The sequence below is a fragment of the Coturnix japonica genome, chromosome 4 (genome assembly GCF_001577835.2).
Source record: "Coturnix japonica isolate 7356 chromosome 4, Coturnix japonica 2.1, whole genome shotgun sequence".
Classification (NCBI taxonomy): Eukaryota; Metazoa; Chordata; class Aves; order Galliformes; family Phasianidae; genus Coturnix; species Coturnix japonica.
In genome coordinates, this window is record NC_029519.1 from 2,048,993 (window position 1) to 2,076,485 (window position 27,493).

At 53.9% G+C, this 27,493-nt stretch overlaps 5 protein-coding genes and 5 non-coding genes across 13 annotated transcripts; 7 read left to right on the forward strand and 3 right to left on the reverse strand.

Annotated features, from left to right (window-relative positions):
- Positions 1 to 877: 877 nt before the first annotated feature.
- TMEM35A (transmembrane protein 35A) lies at positions 878 to 5,201 on the reverse strand. The gene is made up of 2 exons (XM_015860254.1): positions 4,846 to 5,201; positions 878 to 2,432 (listed from the first exon to the last, which is right to left on the reverse strand). Exons 1-2 carry the CDS (start codon positions 4,963 to 4,965, stop codon positions 2,046 to 2,048), a joined length of 507 nt encoding a protein of 168 aa, XP_015715740.1. The 5' UTR covers positions 4,966 to 5,201; the 3' UTR covers positions 878 to 2,045.
- A 1,141-nt stretch (positions 5,202 to 6,342) lies between these two features.
- Positions 6,343 to 13,571, reverse strand: TRMT2B (tRNA methyltransferase 2 homolog B). Of its 4 annotated transcripts, XM_015860263.2 has the most exons (13): positions 13,022 to 13,564; positions 12,213 to 12,477; positions 11,221 to 11,275; positions 10,712 to 10,831; positions 10,156 to 10,255; positions 9,909 to 9,979; positions 9,319 to 9,465; positions 9,131 to 9,225; positions 8,424 to 8,638; positions 8,071 to 8,172; positions 7,804 to 7,923; positions 7,467 to 7,566; positions 6,343 to 6,704 (listed from the first exon to the last, which is right to left on the reverse strand). In XM_015860263.2, exons 2-13 carry the CDS (start codon positions 12,395 to 12,397, stop codon positions 6,578 to 6,580), a joined length of 1,437 nt encoding a protein of 478 aa, XP_015715749.1. In that variant the 5' UTR covers positions 12,398 to 12,477; positions 13,022 to 13,564; the 3' UTR covers positions 6,343 to 6,577. The 4 variants fall into 4 exon arrangements, with proteins under 4 accessions (XP_015715749.1, XP_015715748.1, XP_015715751.1 ...); XM_015860262.2 differs by lacking the exon at positions 7,467 to 7,566 and having other exon boundaries at positions 13,022 to 13,570; XM_015860265.2 differs by lacking the exon at positions 10,712 to 10,831 and having other exon boundaries at positions 13,022 to 13,565.
- A 238-nt stretch (positions 13,572 to 13,809) lies between these two features.
- On the reverse strand, positions 13,810 to 17,344 carry LOC107312654 (probable G-protein coupled receptor 34). The gene is made up of 2 exons (XM_015860277.2): positions 17,099 to 17,344; positions 13,810 to 16,055 (listed from the first exon to the last, which is right to left on the reverse strand). Exon 2 carries the CDS (start codon positions 16,038 to 16,040, stop codon positions 15,030 to 15,032), a length of 1,011 nt encoding a protein of 336 aa, XP_015715763.1. The 5' UTR covers positions 16,041 to 16,055; positions 17,099 to 17,344; the 3' UTR covers positions 13,810 to 15,029.
- Positions 17,345 to 17,428: 84 nt separating this feature from the next.
- Positions 17,429 to 18,785, forward strand: LOC107312553 (40-kDa huntingtin-associated protein-like). The gene has a single exon (XM_015860081.1). The coding sequence runs from the start codon at positions 17,492 to 17,494 to the stop codon at positions 18,551 to 18,553; it is 1,062 nt and encodes a 353-aa protein (XP_015715567.1). The 5' UTR covers positions 17,429 to 17,491; the 3' UTR covers positions 18,554 to 18,785.
- A 65-nt stretch (positions 18,786 to 18,850) lies between these two features.
- On the forward strand, positions 18,851 to 27,426 carry DKC1 (dyskerin pseudouridine synthase 1). Its single transcript, XM_015860079.2, has 15 exons — positions 18,851 to 18,976; positions 19,111 to 19,172; positions 19,365 to 19,451; positions 19,697 to 19,788; positions 20,041 to 20,225; positions 20,676 to 20,740; positions 21,314 to 21,440; positions 21,772 to 21,902; positions 22,603 to 22,746; positions 23,009 to 23,129; positions 23,840 to 23,958; positions 24,492 to 24,595; positions 25,049 to 25,115; positions 25,726 to 25,905; positions 26,124 to 27,426. The coding sequence occupies exons 1-15, from the start codon at positions 18,961 to 18,963 to the stop codon at positions 26,193 to 26,195; spliced, it is 1,572 nt and encodes a 523-aa protein (XP_015715565.1). The 5' UTR covers positions 18,851 to 18,960; the 3' UTR covers positions 26,196 to 27,426.
- Positions 20,849 to 21,089, forward strand: LOC116653440. Its single transcript, XR_004307267.1, has one exon. It is a non-coding gene; the product is annotated as a small nucleolar RNA SNORD17 (small nucleolar RNA).
- LOC116653434 lies at positions 21,619 to 21,694 on the forward strand. The gene has a single exon (XR_004307261.1). It is a non-coding gene; the product is annotated as a small nucleolar RNA SNORD83 (small nucleolar RNA).
- Positions 22,068 to 22,201, forward strand: LOC116653437. Its single transcript, XR_004307264.1, has one exon. It is a non-coding gene; the product is annotated as a small nucleolar RNA SNORA36 family (small nucleolar RNA).
- Positions 23,315 to 23,560, forward strand: LOC116653439. Its single transcript, XR_004307266.1, has one exon. It is a non-coding gene; the product is annotated as a small nucleolar RNA SNORD17 (small nucleolar RNA).
- LOC116653433 lies at positions 24,036 to 24,111 on the forward strand. Its single transcript, XR_004307260.1, has one exon. It is a non-coding gene; the product is annotated as a small nucleolar RNA SNORD83 (small nucleolar RNA).
- Positions 27,427 to 27,493: the final 67 nt, after the last annotated feature.

The window sequence follows — 27,493 nt, forward strand, 5'->3', positions numbered from 1 at the left end:
TGTGATGGAGGGTTGTGATGGAGGGTTGTGATGGAGGGTTGTGATGGAGGGTTGTGATGGAGGGCTGTGATGGAGATCAGTGATGGAGGGCAGTGATGGTCAGTGATGGAGGGCAGTGATGGAGGTTAGTGATGGAGGTTAGTGATGGGGGTCAGTGATGGAGGGCAGTGATGGGGGTCAGTGATGGAGGGCAGTGATGGAGGACAGTAATGGAGGACACTGATGGGGGTCAGTAATGGAGGGCACTGATGGAGGGCACTGATGGAGGTCAGCCATTGCTGGCTCCACAAACAGCCTTCTTCCAAAGGAGAGAAATATAGAGAGGGGGGGCACACGTTTTGGAATCCACTTGCTATCTGCATCTAGTTAAAGAGCCCACAGCAATGGTCTGTGCTGCACACGGTGCTGCAAATCCACCTCATGGCATCTGTGTGCATTTGGGGTGACCTCAGGATGATCTCTGAGCAACAGAGGTTGCCTCAGCGAGGTGCCCTGTTGGCAGTGCCATCTATCTGAGATAATCCCTGGGGCTGCAGGATGGGGGTTTTGCATGATATGTGTGTTTGGGCTGCATCCTTTGTAGCAGAGAATCAACTGCAAAATGGGATACACTACATGCAGACATCTATCTGATGCTTACAGTCATACAGCACCAATGTTTGGACTGTGGGTTTAATATCTTTTCTCACTGCTACACTAGCAGTGTTCCCATGGCTCCCATCCTGGATCGCCTCGTCTTTCTCTGAACCCCCCCTAAGGTGATTCTGCCTGGTTTAGGCACAGTATTAGAGCACACAAGATCATTTCCAGCTGCATCTCCCAAAAGGACACCTATATCCAAATTTCCCCCCCGCAAAAAAAAAAAAAAACAAACAACAAACCAAACCAAACCAGTTTATTTTCATCAGTAACGTATAAGGGAAAACCCAGACAAACATTGACAGAAGCAAACAGAACTCGGAGGTAAAACACACTTCTTGTTTGACATACAGGGATTCGGGGCCTTGTGAGAGGACACCCCTCAGTGGCTCCTTCCCACTGAAGCTGTGTATGGGATGCACGGTGTCACACCCAGACATATTCAGACCCTCATTCATTAGCAGTAACCATGGATTCCAACAAGCCTGGGGGAAAAGTATTTCTTTTTCTTTCTCTTTTTTTCTTGAAAGGGAGAGTCTGATGCTTTTTGCCAACAGCAAGAGATTTTGGAATATGGTACTGGATAAAAGCAACTCCTTAGGCAGTTCTGCTTCCCATCCCCACAGCGGGGATCCTTATCCTCAGTTGGGAGGTAAAGAGATACCACTGCTTCATGTTAAATAGGGAAAAAGTTACTGCTAAGAGGCCACTGCCCCTGTTCTAAAGCCTCTGCAAAGCACGGAAATCTGAGAAGATGTAAGCAGTGCATCACGTTTTCCCTGCATCACTGAACCACATAACAAACTGGTCACAGGCAGCAAAGGCTATGGGACACCTCCCTCAAACACAAGAATGCTTAGTCGGGTCCATTCCCTGCCTGACTACATCAAAGAAAATGTATGTTTGTGCCTGGGGTGACTCTATGGGGTGGGCTGCACGAGCCAGCGCAGGGCAATGGTTGTGTTCTAACCTGCAGCTGAGGCTGCAATAAAGCAGAATTGCATCCAGGCCAAGTTTACACTGCTGAGGATCTCAGGTCTTACGCTCAGGGATGAACCCCCACCTCAGGAGTGCCAACCTAGCATGATGAACTGCCCAAGTCTTTGCCCACACTCTGGTTTTGCAGCTCCTGCTGAGGCCAGTGCTCCTCCAGCCAGGTGCTAACTGCCTGCAAACTGTCCTGCTCAAAGCCAGCTTGTATCTTCCTACATTACAGACCAGCAGCAAAGCAAGACTATGCTGTAGACATACCATAGATCTCTCAGACCCCAAGTGAAACTTTATTTAGACAGCTGAAAATATATAAATAGGTAAATTAAAAAAACAAAACCAAAACCAAACCAATTTTTTCTGGGTGCTTTTGGAGAGAGCTGCCTCGAGGGTCCGTATTCCTCAGACTCACTCCACTAAGATACCTTCACTTTGCCTTTCTCAGGAGCCGCCTCGTGGAGGAGCGGCTGCTCATCCCCATTCACCGACAGCATCCTCTTTTCTGGTGGCTGCTCCTCGGGCTGGCGGGCAATCAGCAGGCGGCAGGTGAGCAGGATCCCAAAGACCAGAGCATGGGCATAACGCTTGAGTGGGTCCCCCACTAGCTGGTGGAAGAAGAGCACAGCCAGCACGAGGAGGAGGAGCAGAAAGTTGGCCACGTCTTTGGGGCGGCCAGGTACCAGTGTCATGACAATGCCACACGCCACTTCTAGGGCTCCGATGCTCTTGCGGAGAAGGATGGAGCTGACTCCCATCTTCTTCAGCATGGGGAGGGCCCGCACGTAGCTCTTGTAGGCTCGTTTCTGAAAGCAAGCAGTGACAGTGAAGGATGCGGTGATGTGAAGAGGAAGAGGTGACTTTCATTGACATAGGTAAGTGTGGTATGATGTAAAGATCATAGAATCATAGAATCATACAATCATAGAATGGCCTGGGTTGCAAAGGACCCCAAAGATCATCCAGTTCCAACCCCCTGCTATGTGTGGGGTCACCATCCAGCAGCCCAGGCTGCCCAGAGCCACATCCAGCCTGGCCTTGAATGCCTGCAGGGATGGGGCATCCACAGCCTCCTTGGGAAACCAAGATCAGTGATCACAGACCCAGCTGGCATGATACCCCTCTGTAGCCACAAAGCTTCTGTTGGAAGGATATTAACACTCCATCAACCTGCAGTTCTCCTTCAGGAGGTGGAAGACAGCTGTGCAAGCTAGCACCCAGTGCTGGAGCTAGGACTGCGTTAAGGACTCCTCCCGAAATCTGAAGTTACCATTGCTATGATCAGCAATGCAGAACCATGTTTAAAAGAAACCACTGTCTGAGAGTATCATGGCCTTAAATAACACACCTTGTCCCTGACAAGCCAGGGTACAGATGGTGGAAGAAATCACTTCCCATCTCAAAGCAACAGAGACTACCCCAGGGTTTGTGGGCAGGACAAATTCAGTGCAGGGCAGGCAACGCATCAGAGATCAGATTCACCTTTGTGAGTCCTGCTCCTGCTCTCACCCACCTCTGTGATCCTTTCTTTCCTCAGATAAAAGCATGCAGACATTTGACATCCTTGCCCTCTGATTTCTGCTGAATTTAGAAGCAGTGTGAGCTGCTGCCAGCCTCCTTCTGTGGCTATTTGAGGGAAGAAGCAACCTCTGTCCTCACATACACTCAAGTTCTTGCATTCAAACATGAGGTATAGGTGGGTTTGCGTACTTACTTCCCAAGCAGTTTTGGAAACCTGCTTTATGGGCACACAGAACTTTCCCCCTTCTCTGTGGATTTTAAGAGAAGCCGATGATGCTGTAGTTGAACAATATTCAGCTTTGCTGTCGGACAAAGATCCCTTGACCAAGGGTATGTAAGGTAAGGATGAGACTTCTATCAACAAAAGCTCTCCTTGGGGCAGCAGTTTTTAATAGATAGATGAAGAAATGGGTTTGGTGGTATGCCCCACAGCACTGTGGGATTCCAATAGATAAACAGTTGTGTGTGCTTTTTGCTGAATGGCAAAATAAAACTGAAAAAAATCACTGCCCGTTTGGGTAAATAGCAGCAGTTCTGTTTGTTTGGGGCAAGAAGTCACACGCTGATGGACAAGATCGGGTTTTCATCCCCATCTCCACCACTGAGCAGATCTGCCTGGTTTGCTGTGCAGCAAAAGCATAGAAACCTAAGGAGCCTCATCACAACGCAGGGCATTAAGAATGATGTTGTTGCCCAATATCTGAATGCCTCCGCTTCCTCCTTGTAATAAAAATGGAGATCATCCCTACCTGCAGGCCTTGCTCCTTGCAAAGCAGAGACCCACAGAGGAGCCCAGTGCTGTGCAGAGTGAGTATCCTGCAATGCTGCTAAAGCCTCAGGGCCCTATTCCTAAACCTCACTTAGGCAGCAGGAGCTGGAGAGCTTTGTTTTCTGGACATTTTGTTCTCACCTCTCACTCCTGAGTTATTCTGCAATGCTGTTCTCGGTCAGAGCCCTGTGCAGGGCTACAGACACAGCGTTGCCATTCAGATGTTATTTGAGAGCTAAGGAAAAGCAGGTGCAGCGATGGGAGAGAACAGAATGTGCTGGAAACTTCCATCACTGTTTCTTACGGGCTCAACAATTACACCGGTGCTTCTCCACCATTGCAAAGACTAAAATGAAAATGGAGGAGGGCAGGAGAATAAGCCAAGGCAGACGGGAGCAGCAGGCCAGCCCTTGCTCTTGCTCTGGGACTCTCCCAGCTGATAAATGCACTCGGTGCCACCCCCCTCCTTAGCACCCAGTAGGGGAAGAGGTGCATTTCCCAGAGCACAGGGAGTAATTAGGTGATTCTTCACATCTTCTTCTGCCTGCTAAGAATCCCACAGCATCTCACGGATTAATCTCGTGCAAGCCTGGTGAGGTGGGGACACTCAGTGCCATTATCCCTGCAGGAGTGCACCCACAACATCGAGCACAATCCTTGGGCACCTGGGGTGGGCACTGCCCGAGGATGGCCGGACCCTCCCTGCATCCCACACCCACCCTTCCCCCATCTTTAGGGAACAGCGGTGCCATCCCGCCGTCCTCGCCCCGCACCGCAGCTTTCTCCCACGGAGCGCTGGGGGATGCCGGCATCTTTTCGCTCGGTTCCTCCCCGTACCCAGCGCACGGCTCCCTCCCTCCCATCGTTGTTCCCAAGCGGTCGCGGTCCACCCCCCGAGAGCAGCACGGCCGCCCCTCCGCCGGCCTCACCATCTCGTTGTAGGCATCCCTGCTGAGCCGCGGGGTCAGCTTGATGGTCCCCATGAAGACAAAGAAGAGCCCCAGGGCCACCGAAAGGGCGACGATGGTGATGGTCCTGGGGGATGCCATCGATGCGGTCCTAACGCGGCCTCCGAGCTGCGGTCACCATGGAGGGAGCCGAGGAATAAAGCTGCAGAGACAGCGGGAGGGATGCGGCCTCTCCGCCCCGCGGCCGCCGGGTCCTAACGCCCGCCCCGCAATACCCCGCAGCTCCGGGCGCGGGGCGCTGCTCCCGGAGCCCCGCATCCCAATGAGGACGGTGCAACCCCGCTGCCAGCTCCTCCCCTTGTGCGTGTAGCGCTCCACAGCAACCGTGCGTCCTGATCCCGTGTTGCTTTTTGATGTCAAGTCATTCTCTCCCCTCCAATTTCCTTTTGGCAGAAGGACAGCCTAACAGAGATCTGTTCCCACCTTACAGCAAGAAGCCGAGGTGTAATTATACAGAGCAATAATGCTGGAGAACCACCTCTCCTATGGAGCCAGGCTGTGAGCTGGGGGGCTCAGCCTGGGGTTGCAGGGAAATCTCAGAGCTGGGTGGGCTCAGCCTGGGGAAAATAGGGCTGCAGGGAGACCTCAGTGCAGCGCCTGAAGGGATTGTATAAGCAGCACGGGGACCGACTTTTTACAGGGGCAGATAGTGATGGATAGAGGGAGGATGGCTTTAAACTAAAACAGGAGAGGTTTAGGTTAGAGGTTAGGAAGAAATTCTTTACAGAGCTGTCCAGAGAGCTGTGGGTGCCCCATCCCTTGGGACATTCAAGGCCAGGTCGGATGGGGCTCTGCACAGCCTGAGCTGCTGGTTGGCAGCCCTGTACATGGCAGTGGGGGGGTGGAATTAGGTGATTTTTAAGATCCTAGCCTAAGTTAAGTTCCATGAACCACATCCCTCACCGTGAGCTGAAAATGAGAGGGAAGCCATGCAAAGGGGCAGCACGAGGGAACCTGTCAGCAGTGTGCCCATCACCTCCTTCTGCTGTAGGATCTGCTGTAACAAGGCCCAGGTCCTGACCCCATGTATTTGAAGAGCCCAGTGAAGGTGGCTGGCACTGTCCCAAGCTCTTAGGGACATGGCTTAGAGGGGAATACTGGCAATAGGTGTACAGTTGGACTTGATGATCTTAAGAGTTCTTTTCCACTCTCAGTGATCCTATGAAGCTCAGGGCTCCTTAGGACCAAATCACAGCTGTGAGAGACACCAGCAGGCAGAGCCCTCAGGGCAGGAGCTCTCCCTGTTTCCTTAGAATTCTGCTAATCTCCATTGAACCAATTTCTTCTTTCTGAGGAAATTCAAAGCCTGACTGCAGAAACACATTCTGCTGACTGAGACCTACCTCCAATCTGCAGCGATTTCATCTTCTGAAGAGCTGGAGAGAATTTCAAGCACCTTTGAGGCTCACAGCTTGCCAGCCAATGAGAAGAGCGTGATGTACAAATACCTTCTATTTGTTTACACAGTTAGCATGGTTTATCTATTTATTTGGCTATTACAGAGCAACCCAATGAGAAAACAACTTCCAGAAATCATTCTGTTTCCATATAGATTAGGCAACCCACAGTAAGAGCAAACAGAAAATAACTCATTTCTTGATATAAAAATAAACTCAAGTCCCAGCCACATCCGCTCCTTAAGGACATCAGGAGGTCGCTTCCTGAGCTTGCAGAGCTGCAAACCTCCTCGCTGTCAGCGGGTGAGCAGCAGCACCAGCTCACAGTGAGCAGTGTGAGGGAACATGTCGAAAGGGACAGCCAGCGCCGGGGCAAAGGGATCTCCTTCCAGCTTCTTCCCTGGGTCAGCTGGACAGCACAGCCTGCAGGAAGAACAGCAGTGGAGGACAACCTTCAGACTGACAGCATAAGCCTTCCCATGCCATTAGTGGCACGGAGAAGGCATTAAGAGGGTATCTTTAGGTTGGCTAACATCCATCAGCCCTCTGCTGGGTGATTAACCCTAAGGAGGTGACTGCTAATCCTAGGATTAGCTGGAGGCCCACCTTCCTGCAGGGAGCGTGGGGATGCAGTATCCCACACCCTGCAGCACTATCATACAATCACACAATCATAGAATGGCCTGGGTTGAAAAGGCCCACAGTGCTCATCCAGCTCCAACCCCCTGCTGTGTGCAGGGTCACTAACCAGCAGCCCAGGCTGCCCAGAGCCACATCCAGCCTGGCCTTGAATGCCTGCAGGGATGGGGCATCCACAGCCTCCTTGGGGAACCTGTTCCAGTGCTTCACCACCCTCCGTGCCATGTTGGGGAAGGGCTGTGCACAGTGTCATTACAACACCTTTGCATTCTTTTCTACCCCTGACTGATGCTTTCTGCTGGCACTCAGCCCCAGGAATACCCACTACTTCAACCAGTGCAGCTTGAAGGTAAACCCAAAGCTGTGCAAAAGCACAAACCACTTCTGGCCACGCACTGACCAGGGTGCCACCTGCAGAATTAACCCAGTGCAATTTGGTAACAACAAAAACCCTCCTGTGCTGAGGACAGGTCTTTAGGTCCTGGTCCTCAGGGCACACAACAGTGTCACTAATGTCAGCAGAAAAGAAAAAGGGAGGCTGCTCACTGCAGGAAGTTCCTCATGGCTTCACCCTCTGGTTTGCAGGAGATGTAGAGCAGCCTTCGGATGGCCCCGCAGCTCCGGATGGCCTTCACGACCCTGTGATCTGCAACAGCACAGCACCATCTCACCATGTTCTGGTGACACCCCATGGCACTGGGCAGCATCTGGGCTCTAGGGACAGTCTGGGACTTCCCAATACTGGCCCAAACCAGTAGAGGTCACAAGGGTGGTTGTAGGGCCAGAGAATGAGTTAGCTGGGGGCTTGGAGCCATCACAACAGCTCACACACAGCTTGCTCAAAACTGTCTCTTCAAGGTGAAAATAAATGGTATATTCTTACGGATCCCAGCCCGGGATGGGTTCACCACTGCAACAAGGGGTCGGGCATCCTCCCATGATGAGAGCAGTGCTGGTAACACAACCTCTGCCTTTCCACTGTGAAACTCACAGTTTGAAATTCCTGCACGGAGAAAGAAGGCACACAAATAAAGAGCACTCTCAGACATCCCAACACAAAACCCCACTCTTTGCTGAGCGGATGGTGTAGTTAGGAGCAACCCTTCCCTTTTGCTTCAGGTTTCTCAGCAATGGCAGTGGTTGAACTTACCATTGAATGCTGCATTCCACCTGGCATCCTCTATTGCCTTCTGCACTATCTCAACACCAATCACCTTGGACACATGGCGAGCCAGAGAGAGACCAATAGTGCCTGGAAACCAGGGATTCACAAACACTCTGCATTTACATGTAGAAAAACAAGCACTGGAGATAATGTTGGGCATGCAAAGCATTTGCCCCAGGGAGCTGTGGTGTCCCATCCCTGGAGGTGCCTATGGCTGGGCTGGTTGGGGCCCTGGGCAGCCTGAGGTGGTGGGAGGCACCCAGCCCGTGGCATGGGTGGGACTGGGTGGGCTTTAAGGTCCCTTCCAACCCAACTGCTCTATGATTCATGCTGCTCACCCGTCCCACAGCAGACATCAAGGAGCACAGTGTCTCCAGCAGCCTGGCTCAGCTCCCTGACCGCCTGATACAGCACTTCTGCTCCACTTGTGTTCACCTGGAAAAAGGCGTCTGGAGAGATGCGAAACGTCAGGCCCAGCACGTCTTCAAAGATGTGTGGCTCTCCATGAAGGAGCTGGAAGGGTGACTGCTCATGGGAACAGCGTGTCATGGTGCTGGAAGGACACATAAAATAACACCCTGCTGGGGGGCGGTGTTTCATTGCCCCGTTCCTGGGGTGCCCATTTGCTTTTAATCCATACAAGCCTTTCAACTAGATCAAGGAATTGTGACACCTTTAAGGGATCTGCAACTTGCTGAACTCAGAATTGAATGGGGTCACGATGACATAGGGTGGAGTTGCGGCCCTTAGTAGAGGGTTGTAGCCGTGGGATGTATTCCCACTTTTGATGCTGATGTGATTTGGAAATGATAGAACCACTGGACCATTTAGGTGGGAACAGACCCTTCAGACCACTGAGTGCAGCCTGGCAGTACCCAGTCCACTGGTAGTCTCCCTAAGAGCACTTTATGTTTTCCCTTTTGCTCCCCAGGCTCAATGCTCCCAAGGGGCAGAACCATATCCAACTATCTCTGATGCTTCATGACAAACGCAAAGTGCAGCCACCTTAAAGCCATGCCCACAAGAGCCACCCCAGCACCAATACCTCTCCTGGAAGTACAGTGACGTCAGGGCACACGCTGCTCCGGGTCCATGGGTGAAGAACTCTCTCAGCAGTTCTTTCTGAGCAGCCAGAGCCTCCTGGAAGAGAGGGAAGGAATGGTTGGGTCTCTATGCCCGGAGAGCTCCATGACAGCCATTGGGATGTCCTGGAGCTGTCCCAGCTCCACTCACCTGGCCCAGCTGCTGGGGGTGGAAGGTGACGATGGCCATGGTGTGGCCGTGCTGGGAGGTGCGCACCACGAGCTCCCTCCAGTGCCCACCTTCATGGAAGAGGATGCAGGAGTCCAGCGGGGAGCGGCGGATGAACTGCTCATAGCACTGCATGGAACAGAGCACAGTGAGGGGCACAGCCCTCATCCTCACGCCATGCTGTGCCCCAAACAGCCACTGTTCCACCATTGCCCTCTATGCTATCTCAGCTGAACACCAAGAGAAAGTTCTTTGTGAGGAAAACGACACATTTCTATCTTTCCACTTTGTGATTCTCATCTGTTTTAAATAGCAGCTAATAGCTGCTCCATTAACTTCGCTCCAGGGGACACATCTGAGGTTCCAGCATTAACTTTTATGCTTCAAAAAACATTTTTTTCCATTGGCCAGAATCAAAACAGAACCGGGACCACCTCGTAACTACACATGCATATACATGCACATACATATTACACATACACATACACACAGCCAATGCAGTGTTGCCCCAGGAGGAGCTCTGACACTCTGTCTATCCTCCCTTCTACAGACAGATGTGATATTTGCTTTACCTGGGCCACTTGTGTGTGCTTCTGGGGGATGTTCTTCATGTGGGCAGTTCTCACACAGACAATATTTCTTGCTGGAGAGAGAGATGGGTTTGTGAGGGGTTTGTTTCACTGCAAACCATGCAGCGTGCAGCACTGTAAGCTGGAGGAAAGCCTTGCCTCTGAATCATCCCATTGTGCAAAAGAGAAGAAAAGATGAGATGTAAGCCCAGCAGCTCTCACCCAGCACCACTCCTGGCCCCATACTGACCTCTGCCCGTCCCCACATACAGCCCCACTGTTTTGGGGTTCCCATCCGGCCCTCGGTTCACAGAGAAGGTGGATTTGTTGCGGTACCCATTGACGGTGGGCTGTGGGAGGAAAGAAGAAAATGAAAGCTTTGTATGAGGGCTGCTCCAAAAGTGATGCCACCTGCTTTATGATGTTGGCCCACAGTGTCACCGGTGGATGCTGGTGGGTGGGGTTAAAGCTTCCCAACAATATCCCAGTTCCTTTTATTGCCGTGTGACAGATGGCAGCAGAGGAATAGTCTGACAGAATGTGGTCTGATATGGGAGTGCAGATGAAGCAAAGGGGTGTCAATGAATTCCTCCATGCACATAAAGTGGCACCCATTGCCATTCAACAGCACTTGCTGGACATTTGTGGAGCCCAACCAGTGGATGCAGCACCTGTGCTTCAGCCATGGTGACAGCAACAGTGGTCGCCACTGCTGGTGCAGATTTGAGAGCATACAGATCTTGTTCTGCAGTCTGCAGAGCAGAAGGCAGCAAGGCACCTTCTCTGGAACCAACCAAGGCACTCACCGAGGGGACCACGGGCTGCAGCGGACAGCAAAGCCCACTGGGATCCTGCACACCTCCTCCCAGCTCCTCTAGATGCGACGTCAGGGTCTGCAGAACCTCCCTCAGTCTCTCGTACTTCACCTACAGAGCAGCGCTAAGCCAGGAACACTCCCACAGCACCACACAACCTCTGTGTACCACAGAGCAATGGAGAGACCGTGGCCCCAAGGGTAAGTCTGGGATGTTGGATCACTGGAGACTCTATTAACCTGTCCTGCACTGGGCAGGGCCTGAGCACCTTCTGTGCTTTAGAATAACTCAGGAATGAAGGCAACAAAGGGTGGAGTTTAGGGACTTGGTTCAGTAAGCATGGGGTGGGAATTGGTGATCTTTGAGGTCTTTTCTAATCCTAATGATTCTGTGATTCTATGGGAATAGACCAGGCTGCAGTGTCAGATCCCCACGTCAAGGGGATGGAAAGGGAAAGTTGGGGCAACACGATGAAGACATTCCAGGTGAGCACACCTTACCTGCAGCTGCTCCTGGTATGGAAGTCTCCACAGTGGCGTCGCTGCATCTGCCAGCCTGGAAAGCACAACAGAGGGCTTGTGCTCAGAGCTGCTTGGGGTGGGAGGGCCCAGGAGCCACAACAAACACAGCAGCCACAGCGAGCACAGAACAGGCTGAGCCTGAACCCCTGGTGTCCTGGATGAGCCCCCATTAGAGGACAGAGCCAAGAACAGCCCTGTCTCTCTGGAGGTTTCCCATAGAAGAACAAGACACTCCTCTCATTGCTTGCTGCACCCTCTGCCTGCTCACATTGCTGGTCACTGCTGTGAAAGCTGCATAGGATGAAACCCAATGCAGACCAATGCAGTTTCTGCACTGTATAAGGGGAATTACAGGCTCAAGGACGTGGCCAACCCTCCAGTGGCAGCCTTAGAACCCACTGATGCTTATATCCAAGTCAAGGGGAGCAGGAATGCAACGCACAAAGCTGCCTTGTGTGAAGAAAATAAGTGAGGATAGGGTGAGATGTATATAATCCAAACAGTCCTAAGTGTCTATCAGGTGTTCGGATGGATATACTGCTGTTCTTCCCCACTTTGGGGCTTTGGGAGCTGCATCCAAATCACCATCTGATTTCGAGCACACAACTGTGAATCACCGGGGTGAGTGCTTTCTGCTTGCCAGCAGGGCAGTTGCTCTGTCCCAGCTCCTTCCCTCTTGCTTAGGCCTCTTCATTTGCCTTTTCCACTACTTCTGTCACAGCTGAGCCTCTCATTTCTACCTGGACAGAGGTGAAACCTTTAAGCTCTCAGTGCAGTCACCTGCTCTGGCACTGACAATCACAGCCAGGCTGATGCTTGCTGAGGGCAATAAACACCATGATTGCTCAGGGTTCTGACAGCAGATAGCTGAGCTGTGCATGCAGTGTGCAACACATGGACCTTCCTAACCGCAGCCCTCCATACACAAATGCTCCCCCACCACACGCAGCACACACCTCCCACTGCCATACCTCTCTTCCCAGGAGGATGCTGGCAGGCTGCAGCCCTCTGTGCCCTTCTTCCTTCTCCTCTTAGCTGCTCTCTCCCCTGTTGGCTGTCGGCAGTCCCACCCAGGCATGCTGCTCAGGAACATGGGCTGCGTGGTCAGCAGGCGGAGGCACCAGCGTGTCAGCATGGATGCGTGGGGCAGGGCCATGGCAGGCAGCAGAGGGGCTGCTCAGAGCCCTCCAGCCCCACGGTGTCAGCAGATGTCACAGCTGTGCGCCCCAGCTGCACCTGGAATAGAGCAGCAACAGGCGTGATGCTTCTCCGGTCCTTTCCATCCTCATTTGAGCATCATAGGGAATTTTGCAAACTCCCCACGGATCAGAGCTTAACTGCTCAGCTTTCCCAGCACTAAGATTGGCAGCAGTGACCCAGAGCTATCAGTGCAATGATTTAGGCTCACTTGAGCCTCCTGCAGACATCCCAGACCTGGGGTTAACACTGCACAGATATCATTCCAGTTACTGAAATGAGGCAGAGCGGAATGGCTGCTTTGCATAACCACCACATAATGTTATACTGTGATTTACAGCATAATATCCCAACAGTTTAATCGATCATGGCTGAAAAGGACGGGGTCTCAAGTATGTTTGAAGCAGGAATTTGTTTATTTTTTGCTTCACCGTGTGACACATCCATCACCAATTTAACCGTACAACAAACCATCATCACAAAGCACTTATCAGCTAAAATTCTTATCCAGGCAATAGCAGCCGCAGGGTAACGCAGGAAGGGCTTCCCTTACATGCAAAGGGAACAAAAAGTTGCTTTTCACCTGGGAAGGGTGCAGGCTGCAGCCATCGCAGTGCGGAATCCGATGGGTGCAGGACAGCAACAGCTGTGTGTCACAGTGGGATCACACCGGGGCCATACTGGGATCACAGCAGAGCGGAACCACTGCTGCTTCCCGGCAGCCCCCGCGGCTGCACGTCACCTCCTGCCTGCCAGAGCTAATGATCCCAACACTGCTTGCAGCTAGAAGTGAAAAGGATGCCAGCCCGCATCCCACCGCCTTCATGCTGGGGATGGGGCAGGGGGTGAGATGTGGGGCACCCGGCATTGAGCACAGCCCCACGAGCCCTGCGGCTTCTGCTGTGGGGGAGGATGGCTGCATGGAGGCGGGGGGTTCCTGCACGCTGAGCACTGCACACAGGCACTGCTGCAGCCCAGCAGCACGGATCGGAAAAGAAAAAGAGCGCTGTGACCTTTGTTTGCTGCTTTCCATAGGAAAAGCTTTGCTGGCTGTGTTTTCCCCCCACCTCTGCTAAAAAGATCATCACAGTATCATAGAATGGCCTGGGTTCAAAAGGACCACAAAGATCATCCGGTTCCAACCTCCTGCTGTGTGCAGGGTCACCAACCAGCAGCCCAGGCTGCCCAGAGCCACATCCAGCCTGGCCTTGAATGCCTGCAGGGATGGGGCGTCCACAGCCTCCTTGGGCAACCTGTTCCAGTGCGTCACCACCCTCGGGGTGAAATATCCCTCTCTCCTGTTCATCATACAGAGAGAAAAGAGGGCTGAAGCTGCTCACACCTTGATTGGAAAGTCCAGAACATTCAGTCTTTAAGGAAACATTTTTATTCTCCCAAGTATTATTCAGGTGTTGGAGATTTGTGGTTGCTATACCAGACTGGTCTGAACGAGCCCCCACCCCTCAGTGCCCAGCTCTGCTGCCCAACAGGGAGGGCAGGCTGCTCTCTGCCTCTGCTCTGCCTTAAAAATAAAGGAACAAATGAGGTGTGGGCACAGAACAGGATAAAAATACAGAGAAATATTCCCTTCTGCAGGAAGGGAACAGGTGCTGATGAAGGCAGCAACACTTGCACATCCCTTGAGGGTTTCTCTTTAGGAGCTGCTGCAGAAGAGCAGAGCTGAGAAGCTCAAAGCAGGCTGCTCCCATTGGGGCTCAGTGGGCACTGCAGCCTCTCTGCCCACCGCAACCTTCCTGAAGCAATGGCCCCAAGCGAGCTGTGCTGTGCCCAGGAGAGCTGCCAGCCCCTGCAAATGTGCTGCTGATAAGAGCAAAGAGCTAAAGGAAGCCCCAAACTCTCTGTCTGCGGTGCACAGAGGCACTGAGGTTACAGAGGCTGCGATAATGAGAGGATAGAGCTGTTGTCAACATGGTTTGTGGTTGCAGGGCTGCAGCATTTCCTGGCAGGTCTGCTGTGCAAGTCTGTCAGTGCTCATCTCTGGGCTCCATCATGGAACAAAATATTCCCCTGCTCCACGAATGATGCTTTGATGAGTGTCACCTCATCTTTCCCTGATGTTTTTGTACCTCTCCTGTCCCATCCCTTTCTCCCCCTTTCTGGTGAGAAGGCGACGTGTCCTCAGCAATGATTCACTGCCCATTCTCCTTTTCACTCCTCCCCTCTCCTCTCCTCTGTCTGTGAAGGAGCCCAGCTCTGCCTGCAGCTCTGCTCCTCTGGGCTGCCAAGGCCAAATCTCCTTTGGCACTTCCAGCTTTGTTCGTGCTCAGAAATGTGCTCTTCAGCCATGTCAGCTGTGGTAGGAACAAGCTGGGACCCCAGCTGTCCTTTCCTCCTTGTTTACTCCCATGGAGGCTCTGATCCTCATGGTATTACATGAATTGTAGATTCATGGAATCATTATGGCTGGAAAAAGGAATCTATGATCACCAAGGCCAACCCTGGCCCATCACACCATACTACCAAGCCATGTGTGGTGTACTGGTTCCATCTTCCCAGCAAGCCTTTTCCCATAAATACCAGCAGCCAAAGCCAATCTGCAATGAGGAAATCCCATTCCCCGGACCTTGACCCTACAGTTCTGTCACAGACCTGCTGGGGGTTAGCCTGCCCTGGTTGCTCAGCAGGGCTCCCTTCAGCCTGCCCTGAATGGTGCAGAGCACAGCCCTGCGGAAACTGCTGGACAGGAAAAAGAAGATAATGGGGTCGAGGCAGCTGTTGAGGGCTGAGATGCAGAGCACGAGCTCGTTAGCAAGGTGCAGACCTTGCTTCCAGGGCAGGCTGGAAATGGCCCCAATCTGCGCCAGGATGTAAGGGATGCGGACAGTGTGGTATGGGGTGAAGCAGACGATGAAGATGATCAGGACCACGAAGGTCTTGGTGATGGCTCTCATGCTGGTCTTCTTGTTCAGCTGCTGGGCCTTCATTGAGGAGACCTGGTGCAGCTTGGCAAATATCTTGCCATAGAAGTAGAGGAAGAGCAGCAGCACAATGAAGAAGGCAGCTACTGCGGCCATGTTGAGGGCTGCTGCCGTGGTGCTTTTGCTCCTGAAGTGGAAGCATTTATGGTCACAGGACTCCTTCCCTCTTTTCTCAAAGAAGAAAGGCAGCATGAAGGCAAAGTTCACCACCCAAACCATCCCAGAGGCCAACATGCTGCGGGACACGGTGTGAATCCTGTATTTCTGGAGGGGCCGGATGATCTTCAGGTAGCGGTCCAGGCTGATCAGGCTGAGGAAGGTGATGCTGACATACATGTTGAGGTAGAAGAAGGCCCCAACGATGTTACAAAAGACACGGGGCTCACTCCTGTCCTGGAAGGCGATGCGGAAGGGCAGGCAGAGGGCCAGCAGGAGGTCGGAGAGTGCCAGGTTCCTCATGTACACAGTGATGGAGGTCTGGCGCTGCATGCTGTGTGAAAACACCCAGAGTGCCAGCACATTGCTGAGCAGCCCAATGGCAAAGATCAGGGAGTACATCACAGGCAGCGTCACTGAGAGGAACCCATCGTGGATCTGACAGGAGTTACCCAGGAGCTGCTCAGTGACTTCAATGGTAGGAGGGGGGGTGCTCAGGGGGTCCATCGTGAGCGTGCAGACCTGGAATGCAATATGCAGGGAGAGCTGTAACAGGGTATTGGGGTGAGCTGGAAGCATGTGGGCATTGGGATACACACGGAGTACAGCCACCTGTGGTACCCAGTGCCCCAGATGCAATGGGAAAATGGCTCTGGGCAAGGAACAGGCTCTGCCTGCTCTCTGTAGGGAAATGTCTGCTGAGGATGTGCCCATTAAACACTGGTAGGGAAGCAAAGCCCACTTCTGCCTGTCCCAGCTTCTCCCAGCTCTGTGCCATGAAGGAGGTCAGGAAGGGGCAGATGAGACCGTGGAAGTATGCGGGGTGAGCTGCTTAACAGTGTCTGGAGGGGGGTCAGCCCAACTCCAGCTCTGATTTCACATGAGAGACAAAACAGGTACAGCAAACATTAATCCAGGCCATGTGCAACCCAGGGACCCAACGCTGGGCACTGACACATCCTCTGCCAGCACCTGCCCCACTGCCTACAGAGCCCTTTGTGAGCCTGTGAGCTCCTGCATGCCCCACTGCCTCCCTCCCCTTTCCACTTTCCGTGATGCTGAGTGATGGAGAGCTGCAGAACTCTCCGACTTCCCTCCCACATACCATAACTTCTCTACCGCCTTTCTTTGCTCCCTCCACACCTGCCCAGCATACCAGGACAGCAGGGCAGGGCAGCACACCTGGATGGAGGCTGCAGAGCTCCATGAGCTCGCTGCTTGTAACTCACAGTCATATATAAGCAGGGGACTGAGCTCCCCACATTCACCGCTCACAGCTCAAAGCACAGCAGTGTTGCCACCAAGCCCCTGATGGTTTCAGAGCAGCGTGCTCTGCCTGTACACCCATCACAGTGCTCTGCATATAGTTTGCAAGGGGCAGCACAGCTGAGCACACAGACAGCACGGTTTGCACACACAGGTAGCCCTGCAGCACGCACTGTGTGTGCCTACAGGCACATTAGTGTGGCAGCCACCCACAGCTGTTGTCACAGCACAACTCACGCTCCCCCTCCCAGCTCTGATCACGGCCCCCACCAGCTGCAGCCCGACCCAGAGGCACCCACCTCACCCGGCACTGCTCAGCTCCTGCACCAGCTGTGACAGAGCTCCGTGTTCCCCACAGCCCCTATAAGCCCTTGGCTGCTGACACCTCCCACCCGTGACAAGTCTCACCCCGCTCCACCTCCCCTCCCACGTGTGTTGCTGTGTTTTTCCCCTGCTGGAGGTGGTTCCCGAGGTGAGCTCGGTGCTGCAGGGCGATACTGACATTACGCGCCTCGCAGTGCAGCTCAGCAGCCACGTGGCCCCGCCCCCCCCAATGGGCGTGGCTCCGCGAGACCACGCCCCCACGGGCGCCCCGCCCCGCCCCCCATGCCCCGGCAGTGGGCGCTGATTGGTCGGCGCCATGAGGCTCCGGCGGGACGCGGCGCGATCGCGTCACTTCCGTGCGACGCGTGATGCTGGCGGCGGGCGGTTCGGGGCCCGGCGGTTCGGGCGGCTCCGGAACCGGGCCGGGTCCCGGCGGCGGGGACGGGGACTTCCTGTCGCGGTACCGGCTGGTGTCGGCCAAACTGCGGCGGCGGTTCCTGCGGAAGCCGAACGTGGCGGAGGCGGCGGAGCAGTTCGCGGCGCTGGCGCGGGAGCTGCGCGCTCAGGAGAGCCTGCCGTACGCGGCGTGGTGCCAGCTGGCGGTGGCGCGCTGCGCGCAGAGCCTGTTCCACGGCCCGGCCGAGGCGGCGGCGCTGTGCGAAGCGGCGCGGCTGTTCCTGCGCCAGGAGCGGGACCTGCGGCAGCGCCTGGCTCTGCGCGGGGGGTTCGGCGAGCACCTGGCGGCGGCGCAGAGCTGCGGGGCGTTCGCCGCCCGCCTGCACCTGGAGCGGGGGCAGCCGGCGCTGGCGGCCGGGCTCTGCCTGGAGATGGCGGCGGCGCTGCGAGACACGGGCCGGCCCGCCCGCGCCGCCGCGCACCTGCAGAGGGCGGCCGAGCTGCTGACGGCCGCTAAGCTGCCCCTGGAGGCGCTGCGCTGCCTGACGGAGCGCGCCTCCTGCCTGCTGCTGGGCCGCGACTACGCCGGGGCTCTGGCCGCGCTCACCCGGGCGCAGGCGTTGGCCGGAGCCGGAGCCGGGATCGGGACCGGGGGCGGCGGCGGCGGGGCCGCGCCCGGAGGAGCCTTCCTGGACGCGCTGGTGAGCTGCGAGGTGTCGCGGGTGCTGCTGCTGCTGCTCCTGCAGCCGCCGCCCGGCAAGCTGCCGCCCGAGCACGCCCGCACGCTGGAGCAGTACTGCTGGGAGCCGCCCGAGGGCGGCGCGGCGGGCGGGGGGCTGCCGGCGGCTGCCGGTTACCTGCCCGCACGGCTGTTCCTGCTGCTGCAGTCCGCAGTGCTGGCCTGCCAGGAGAAGGACGCGGCCGCGCTGCGGGCGCTGCAGGCGGAGCTGTGGCCGCTGCTGAGCGCCGAGCAGAACCACCTGCTGCACCTCGTGCTGCACGACCTGCTCAGCCCCGCGGGGAACGGGCTGTGAGCGCCAGCACCGCCGTGCCCGGAGCATCCAGGACTGATACGGAACTGTCCTGCTCGGGGGCTGCCGGCGGGACGGGCTCGGGTCGATTGAGCCCCGCCGGCGGGGCGTGTAACACCGTGTATCACCGTGTAACACCGTGTATTACCATGTAGTACCGTGTAACACCGTGTAGTGCCATGTAACACCATGTTACGGCCCGGCTCGGGGCCTGCAATAAAGCTGCGGAGCGGGCGCTCTCTGGCTGCAGCGATTGGTTGCTGGGGCGGTGGGCGGGGCCAGTGAGTGGGCGTGGTCACGCACGGCGGGAGCGCGAGGCCCCGCCCACCCGGCGTCACGTGGCGCCGCGGGGGCTGTCGGGAAGGGGTGGTCTTTCCGCTCTCGGCGCGGCGGCAGCACGCGGTGCGGTCATGGCGGACGGGGACGGTGAGCGGCGGGACGGGGCGGGGCGCGGGGCGGGAGGAGCCCGCCGTGTCCTGCGGGACGGGGGGGGCCGGGCCGGGCCGGGCCGGATGGCGCCTCGTCGGTCCCGCGGGCCGCTGAGTGTGCCTCTCCCGTAGGTTCTGCCGTGAAGAAGCGGCGGAAGAAGGACAAGCGATCGCTGCCCGACGAGGATGTGGCGGTGAGGGCGGCGGGGGGAGCCACCGTGGGACGGATCCACCGTGGGACGGATCCACCGTGGGATCCACGTGTCCCACGGCGGGAGCGGGGGAGGGCGGTGGTGAGCGCTACCGCGTGGTGCCTCCGACCCTTCGCTGTATCCCCCCGTTGTATCCCCCCGTTGTGCCCCCTGACGCCCCGTTGTGCCCCGCAGGACATCCAGCACACCGAGGAGTTCCTCATCAAGCCCGAGTCCCGCGTGGCGCAGCTGGACACGTCCCAATGGCCGCTGCTGCTGAAGGTACCGAGCACAGCCGGGCGGTGGCTCCCCGCCTTTGGATGTGGTTCGTGTTCCTGCTCCGTGATGGGGTTTATTTGTGCTGCTCCTTTTCCTGCCCCACGGCTGTGCTGTTACAGTCGTTTTGCCTCATAAACCTGAATGCAAAGCCCCCCCTGTGCAACCAGCAGCACTGCACAGTGTTATGCTGTTATCCTCAGGCTCACCTCCATCTCCTGATACTTAACTTCTTTGCTTTGCTTTTGTAGAACTTTGACAAGCTCAACGTGCTGACGACACACTACACACCCCTCCCGTCCGGTGCTAATCCCTTGAAGAGGGAGATCTCTGACTATATACGGTGAGCAGAACAACCCACTGATTACATATGCTACACGCTGAGCTATGGTAGCAGAATGGAGAGCAGTGTTTAATCACAGCATGTGTGAGCACAGCTCCACGTGTGCTTGGTGGAGCAGCTCTGTGGCTCAGCTCCTGTCCAGCTGTTTATTCAGAAACGTTTCTGTGTTACCATGACAAACCTCATCCTGTTTTTCACATTGCTGTTGTTGGCCCCGACGTGTAGCTCCTAACCTGTCATCTCACACTATAGGTCTGGCTTCATCAATCTGGACAAGCCTTCCAATCCATCCTCCCATGAGGTGGTGGCGTGGATCCGGCGCATCCTTAGAGTAGAGAAGACAGGGCACAGTGGCACCCTGGACCCTAAAGTGACCGGATGCCTCATTGTGTGCATTGAGAGAGCGACACGACTCGTTAAGTCTCAGCAGAGTGCAGGTAGGTTCATTGCCACCAGACTGTGGTCAAAGTGGTTGAGGAGATGCAGAGCTCTTGTGGAGGCAAGGAGATATTCATTCTTGCCCTAAGCCTTCAGTGCCTTGAGCTCAAGGATTGCTTATCCATCTTGCTTCCAGCCATCGAGGGCACATCCGTGCTGTCTCAGGTGGTTTTTCTGATTGCTTCTCTGGGGCTTGTGCTCTTTTAGGTCAGTGAAAACAGGTCTGAAAGACAGGTTTTACGTGCAAACTCAACTTGAGGCACAAGTGTGTAAATCCCAAAGAATAAAACACAGCGAAGAAATAAACATGCAGCTAAGATTGGTTTGGGGGGAGAATAATGTCTGAGTGGTGTGCACCTCCTAGGAGAGCTGTTTGTATGGCAGTGCATGACTTGAGGTCAACATTAAATGCAAGTGGCCGCTCCTGACTGCTCTTGTCGTTCTTTCAGGCAAAGAGTATGTGGGAATTGTTCGGCTGCACAATGCAATTGAAAGTGAGGCTCAGCTTGCCAGGGTAAGTCTCAGCACACTGTTGGACTGTTGGCCACACTGGTACTCTGTGCAAAGAGTTCAGCTTCTGTGGGAGATGAGCGGGTAGGAGCAGAGCTCAGGTGTGCTGTGTGTGAGGTGATGATGAAGTTTATCCATTCTCTGAGTGCGCTGGCACTGCCCTCCTGCAGCACCCGATTCCTGTTCTAGGGTCTGGGTGCCGTGCAGCTCCAGGAGACCCTGCAGTGTCCCACGTCCGCTGGGGCTGCTGTGGTGTGTGGCTGGCTGCCTGCAGGAGCAAAGCGGTGCAGGCAGGGTCAGGGCCGCCTCTGGGGGCTCTGTCCTCACTGAGACGAGGGATGACATCTGATTGCATGCTGCCACCTGATGGAAATCCCAACTGTGCCTCACTGGCAGCTGTGGGAGCGTTTTGACCACATCAGTGGTTCACACCAGCTTTCTTAAATACGAGATAACCACGTGGTGATGAGCCTGTCACTCACAGAGGTCTTCAATTCCTGGAGACCCTGAGGTGCTCAGGTGTCAGCTGTACTAATGGCCCAGCTTAAGGTGTTATTTCATTTGCTTCTACCTTCAGGCCATAGAAACCCTGACAGGAGCACTCTTCCAGCGACCGCCCCTCATCGCTGCTGTTAAGCGACAGCTGAGAGTCCGGACCATCTATGAGAGCAAGCTGGTGGAGTACGATCCTGAGAGAAGACTGGGTAAAATACACCTTTCCTGCCTTTGGTTACTCTCCCAGTTCGTGTGCTGTTTCCCATTCTTTGCAGGTGTGCTGAGATACAGATCCTTGCACCCACCGAGCAGTAAATGCTTTGTGCGTTATTTACACTGAGAAACAAATCTCACCTGCTTTGTTAGTTTTGCACCCTTCACTGAAGAGCCAAATGATGTCAGCTAGATGGCATTAGCACTCAGTGCAAAGATGACCTTCATCTATCACCCCATGCTGATGGCTCTGTGAGGGGCTGGATGTGGAGCCTCTAGATGTGGCTCATTGGTAGCTGTACATATCAATTCTCTCTTGTGTTTCAGGTATCTTCTGGGTGAGCTGTGAAGCAGGAACGTACATCCGAACACTTTGTGTCCACCTTGGTTTGCTGCTCGGTGTTGGGGGCCAAATGCAGGAGCTCCGGAGAGTGCGGTCGGGCATCCTGGGAGAGATGGTAGGGGGGTGATTTGATTGGGAGTGTAACTAGAAACTGGGAGGTTGCAGGAGTTCCCCAAAATGGTCTTTCTTCTTTGGTGCTGGGGATGGGTGTAGGTGCACAGTGACTGGGAAGTGCTGTGAATACACCTGGCAGTCGTGGCACTTGCCATAGGCAACCTAGAACCAAAGTGTTGAGTTCAGTTCAGGGTCTTGTCCCTGTTCTGGTAATTAAACTTTGGGACAGAAATGACTGGGAAGTGCACCCTGGTGACTGAAAGTTTGTCTTATGCCACCTGTGTTTCTCAGCCTACAACCTACACGTGTCTGGAGTTTGGGCACACGAGCTGCTTGCTCAGCAGTGTGATCACTTGTTGTCAGGGTGCAGTGCAGGGAATAGTGTGCCTTAGCAAAGGGCGCATTTAAGCTTGGTCCCACTTGAAAAGTGTTTTACATAGACAGAGTTTGCACACTTGATCCCAGTGCAGTGTGATGTTGGGCAGGTAGAAGCCTGAAGCAGCAGAGATGAGACTGCCCTCGAGCTGCCAGCAGGACATGCTTGTTCTTGCCTTTTCTATGGAGATTTTATAGATGTTTCTGAATTGGGCACCAATTTTCTCCCCCTTCCAGCACGCTATCTGCCATTAGGCTTCAGCTGTGTCTTGTGCGTGTTTCGAGCTGGTGGCTGCTCTGAGTTCATAGGGGCTGTATCTTTGCAGGACAACATGGTGACCATGCATGACGTGCTGGATGCACAGTGGCAGTATGACAACAACAAGGATGACAGCTACCTGCGGCGTGTCATCCTGCCCCTGGAGAAGCTGCTCACCTCACACAAGAGGCTCGTCATGAAAGACAGTGCGGTGAGTTCCTGAGTTAGGGCTGCTCGATGCAGTGGTTGTGTCCTGTCTTATGCAGCTCATAAATGAGGGATCAGGGTCCTCGTGGTGCACAGCACTGTCATGTCATGTGCTGTGTAGGACCTGGTATTGGTAGTCAGCTAGAAACATGTTAGTGTTATTGTTAATAACAGTAATGAGAATGGGAAGGCAAAATTAGAGGTACTTCTTGCACTCATTTTGTCCTCCAGTTGCTTACAGGCCTTGCTGTTCCCTTCCTCTTTAGGTTAATGCCATTTGCTATGGAGCCAAGATCATGTTGCCTGGTGTCCTGAGGTATGAAGATGGTATTGAGCTTAATCAAGAGATCGTAGTCATCACCACCAAAGGAGAAGCTATCTGCCTAGGTATGAAGCTGGCTTATTCCTGTGCCCACCTATGCAGAAATAACAAACTACTTTCTGGTGAAGTTATATTAGAAGAGACCCAGTGCATGGGGAGGTTGAAGTAGTGCTTCCCTAAAAGCTATTATACAGCAAAGTACGAGGTGTTCCTCAGTGTTTCAGTTGCATAGAACTCAGGTGTGCTGTGTGTGAGGTGATGAAGAAGTTTATCCATTCTCTGAGTGCGCTGGCACTGCCCTCCTGCAGCACCCGATTCCTGTTCTAGGGTCTGGGTGCCGTGCAACCTCCAGAGACCCTGCAGTGTCCCAGCGTCCTGCTGGGGGCTGCTGTGGTGTGTGGCTGGCTGCCTGCAGGAGCAAAGCGGTGCAGGCAGGGTCAGGGCCCCTCTCCGGGGGGCTCTGTCCTCACTGAGACGAGGGATGACATCTGATTACATGCTGCCACCTGATAGAAATCCCAGCTGTGCCTCACTGGCAGCTGTGGGAGTGTTTTCAGACTGATGTGGTCATATCAGCTCAGCCTTTGAGATCGGCATCTTTCTGAAGCTTGAGTGCAAAGCTTTCCTCCAGTGAGGTTTTCAGGGGGATATGGCGTTTTGTCTTTCCTTTGTGCTGCCAGAGGAGGAGCAGCCTGAACCCAGCATACTCTTGCATCTGTACTCTCACAGTTTTGCTGTTGTGATGTGTTGGTAAGCTCCCTGCTTGTTTCTGCAGCCATTGCCTTGATGACTACTGCTGTCATTTCTACCTGCGACCATGGCGTGGTAGCAAAGATCAAGAGAGTAATCATGGAGAGAGACACATATCCCCGCAAATGGGGCCTCGGTCCCAAGGTGAGCAGCTGGGAACTCAGTGGTGTTGGTGGGTGCCCAGTTATGGGGCTGCAGGCACTTCAGGTCTGTGCTCAAGAGCCAAATGATGTCAACTGGTTGGCATTAGCACCCTGTGCAAAGATGACCTTCATCTATCACCCCATGCTGATGGCTCTGGAGGGTCAGGGAGCTGTGCAGTTGCAGTGCTTCAGCTGAAATGTGGTTGGTCATTAAGGTGGAGGAAAAATGATGGCCAAGGATCAGTGAGTTCAAGAGTTCAGTGATACGTAGCTGTCTGCTGCTGTTCTCATACAAATAGCCATTGATTACAGGTGGGGTACCCCCTGCCTGTTCCTTGTCTGAGACTTGTAGGCTGCAGGGCAGTGGGTGTTTCCTGTGAGCTGTCAGAAGGTTCTCAGAATGGTTAAGCCAGTGGCAGTGCAGTTGTTGCCTTGGCTTTGTCCTGGGTTATTCCTTAGGGTGGGTGGCCGAAGCCCAAGGGATGGCTTCTTCTTCATGAAGCTGTGGTCTGACCTTCTGTCCTTTGCTCTCAGGCCAGTCAAAAGAAGATGATGATCCAGAAGGGCCTGCTGGACAAACACGGGAAGCCCAACGAGTGCACACCAGATTCCTGGAAGAAGGAATACGTGGATTACAGGTGGGTACAGGGTATGCAGCTTCAGAGTGGTGGGTGCAGTGATGGGCTGCATGCAGTGAGCACTGTTCTGGGCACTGCCTTTTGTGCTTAGCATGTCTGACCTGGTCCAAGGTGAATTTGCTATCTGAACCCTTGGTGTTTAGCTGTGTTCCTCAGAGTCAGAGGGAATATGCTGGTGGTGTGCCAGGCTGGAGTGAAAGGCCCTGAGCAGACGGTTATCCCTCTGTAGCCTGTTCCTGTGGCTCTGGAGTTAGTCAGTCTGCTAAATGAAAGAGGGGAGGCTTTGCTGTTGTCCTGTCCAGCTGGCACTGGTGCAGTCTGCAAGTCATCCCCACATTTAGCCCCCCTACCCAATGTCTGTGTGGGTTAGGGAACCCTTGTGAGGGGGAGGGGGCTTTGTACTGGTGGAAGGCAGCAGCAGTCCCACTCAGCTCGATGTCTCTTCTCTTTTAGAGAGCCGTCCAAGAAAGAGGTAGCTAAAGTTCCCCAGGCTGTGTCAGAGGTGGAACGGGCTCCAAAAGTGAGTATTGCTGCTCTCTGGTTTAAGGTTGTCTGGGCTATGAAGGCTGCTTTGGATCTTGGGCTTACTTTTATGGTAGAACCTGTCTGTGTGAGAGCTGAGAGTGCTCCCACTGCTCTGTCCTTTTGGTCTCTGTCTGTGAATAGTGCAGCACAGTAAGTGGGAATGAGGAGTACTGTAAAAGCTGCAGCATCCAAAGAAATACACTGGATGGAGCTACAGTGCCAGGTCATTGTGCCAGAGAACGTTTCTGGAGTACATCTGGTTCATCTAAGGAGTCCAAGCAAATACTGCATATGGAGCTCCCTGAGTTAGGAGTTCTGCACTGATGTAAGGATATAAATAAAGGCTTGCAGGTAGTGCAGCAGTGTTTTGAATAGGAGGATTTGGGGTACAGGGAGCACTAAGAAGTTGGGGTGTAATTCTGGCAGGAAGGAATCCCTCTGCTGTATGATGGAAGGGATTTCTGGCAGTCTGTGGTTCACACTCATGTTTGAAGTGTTGCTTACTAAGAAGTCGGGGGAAAAAGCAGTTGTGAAAGGCTTGCAAACAGCTTTTCCAACACTTGAGTTCCTTTGGAAAATGGTCTGACAATGTGTTTTCCTAACAGAGGAAGCGAGAGTCAGAGAGTGAAAATGAGGCTGAGAGCCCCCCACCATCCCCAGCCACTCCACCACCAGAGGAGCTGAGCAAAAAGGAGAAGAAGAAGAAGAAGAAAGAAAAGAAAGCCAAAGAAGCGGCTGAGAGTGGGGAAGAACAAATAGAAGTGGCATGTGACAGTGCTGCCATGGTATGGTTCAAGCATTGGGAAGAGTTGCTGTCTGTTGGGCACTTGGGATAAGCGTGTGTGATGTTTGGACACCTGGGGCTGTGTGTGAAACAATGGGAGGTGAAAGAGTTTTACTGAGAGTGCTGTGTTAGACTTCATGTGGGCTGCATTGTCATCCTGAGATGAGCAGTGAGTGATGCCTTTTGGATTAATTCCTGAACTCTCGATCCTCTTTGCAGATCAGTGAAAGCAGCACCAAGAAGAAGAAGAAGAAAAAGAAACAGAAGGAGGTAGAAGAGAGTTCAGAGTAAGCAGCTGGATCTGTCCAAAGCAGGCAAACCTCATCGTTAGGGAGGGAGAAGTCTGAGACCTTGAGGAAAAGAGGACTGCCCGTGCAGCTGAGGGGCCAGCAAATTCCAAGTTTCTTTTCTGCTGTGCATATGAGTGAGAAGTTGTTTGCCCAGGATGTGCCCTGCTCCAGCACCCCTCCTCATCCTGTTTTAAGGGTAGCCAGAGGAGTGTGGTGCCCGACTGGCCCTGCACTGAATTGCTCTGTGAAGCTGGACACCTTGATGCCAGTTGAAGTGGTATCTTCAGGGAAGATGCAGCTCCTTGCTCTTTGGGGTTTGTTTTCACCGTGAAAGGGAGAAACAACACTTTCCCTTTTCTCTCCTGCCTCTTCCTTCTCTTCCAGTGTCAAAACTGTTACCCGACAGTTACAGAATGTGCTTGTGTCTGGAGGGACTGGCCTTGCCATGGCCATCTGGAAGGGTTTGGCTCCTCTGGAGACAGCTGAATCGGTTATTTGGGGGCTCTGGTTGGTTTTAACCTGGCCATATAGTTGGCCTGACCCTCAGCTAGTTGACGCAGATGTCCATTCTTTGGTACCTCTTTTCAACTCCATCATAAAAGGATTAGAACATGAAATTCCTGCTTTGTGCTTTTTAGTGTGGGGACCTGCTTGTTAGCTGTGTGCTGATCCCAGACCCAGTGTGTCCCAGTCATGTTGCCAGTGCTGGCTCCAGTCCAGTTATTGGAACGGGGCTGCAGCCCTCTCAGCTGCCTCTGCTGGTTTTTGGTATCTAATATGCTCAGGAGGCGTTAGGTGGGGGGTGCAGCTGCAGGAGCTGCAGAGCTGGGCTTATTACAGGGCTTGTGAATGCAGGCTTGGCAGCTATGCACAGGGGCACTGAGTGTTAAGGGAGTTGTGCTCAGCAGGGGCAGAATCACAGAATTTTAGGGGTTGGAAGGGACCTCTAGAGATCATTGAGTCAGGAACAGTGCCAGGATTTTAGCTTCTTTTAGTAGGGAAGGACCCTGGCTGCTTTGTTCTGAGCTCTCTCCCTGCAGAGATCCTGTAACGTTTGTCTTAGCCTCCTCAATTGCTTTAGTCTTAAATGTGACTTTTCCCTTCAATGCTAGAGATGCAGTCAGTGCGGACAGCAACCAACGGCTGTCAGAACCTGGGTTGAAAAGAAGTTAATTTTTATTCACTTTTTTTTTATATTAAAGAAAATTAATAATAAAAGCCCTATTTTTGAATGGGTGACTTTCTTGCTTACCTGACTCCTCAAGCAGGGAACAGTTCTCAGACCACTTGGGCTGCTCA

Coding starts and splice junctions, on each gene's coding strand:
- TMEM35A (XM_015860254.1), bottom strand. CDS start 4,965: ATGGCATCCCCCAGGACCATCACCATCGTCGCCCTTTCGGTGGCCCTG. Junction 2,433..4,845: donor GGGATGCCTACAACGAGATG/GTGAGGCCGGCG, acceptor GCTTGCTTTCAG/AAACGAGCCTACAAGAGCTA.
- TRMT2B (XM_015860262.2), bottom strand. CDS start 12,397: ATGGCCCTGCCCCACGCATCCATGCTGACACGCTGGTGCCTCCGCCTG. Junction 11,276..12,212: donor GCATCCTCCTGGGAAGAGAG/GTATGGCAGTGG, acceptor TGTGCTTTCCAG/GCTGGCAGATGCAGCGACGC. Junction 8,639..9,130: donor TCACTGTACTTCCAGGAGAG/GTATTGGTGCTG, acceptor GTGTCCTTCCAG/CACCATGACACGCTGTTCCC.
- LOC107312654 (XM_015860277.2), bottom strand. CDS start 16,040: ATGGACCCCCTGAGCACCCCCCCTCCTACCATTGAAGTCACTGAGCAG.
- LOC107312553 (XM_015860081.1), top strand. CDS start 17,492: ATGCTGGCGGCGGGCGGTTCGGGGCCCGGCGGTTCGGGCGGCTCCGGA.
- DKC1 (XM_015860079.2), top strand. Junction 21,441..21,771: donor CGATCCTGAGAGAAGACTGG/GTAAAATACACC, acceptor CTTGTGTTTCAG/GTATCTTCTGGGTGAGCTGT. Junction 21,903..22,602: donor CGGGCATCCTGGGAGAGATG/GTAGGGGGGTGA, acceptor GTATCTTTGCAG/GACAACATGGTGACCATGCA.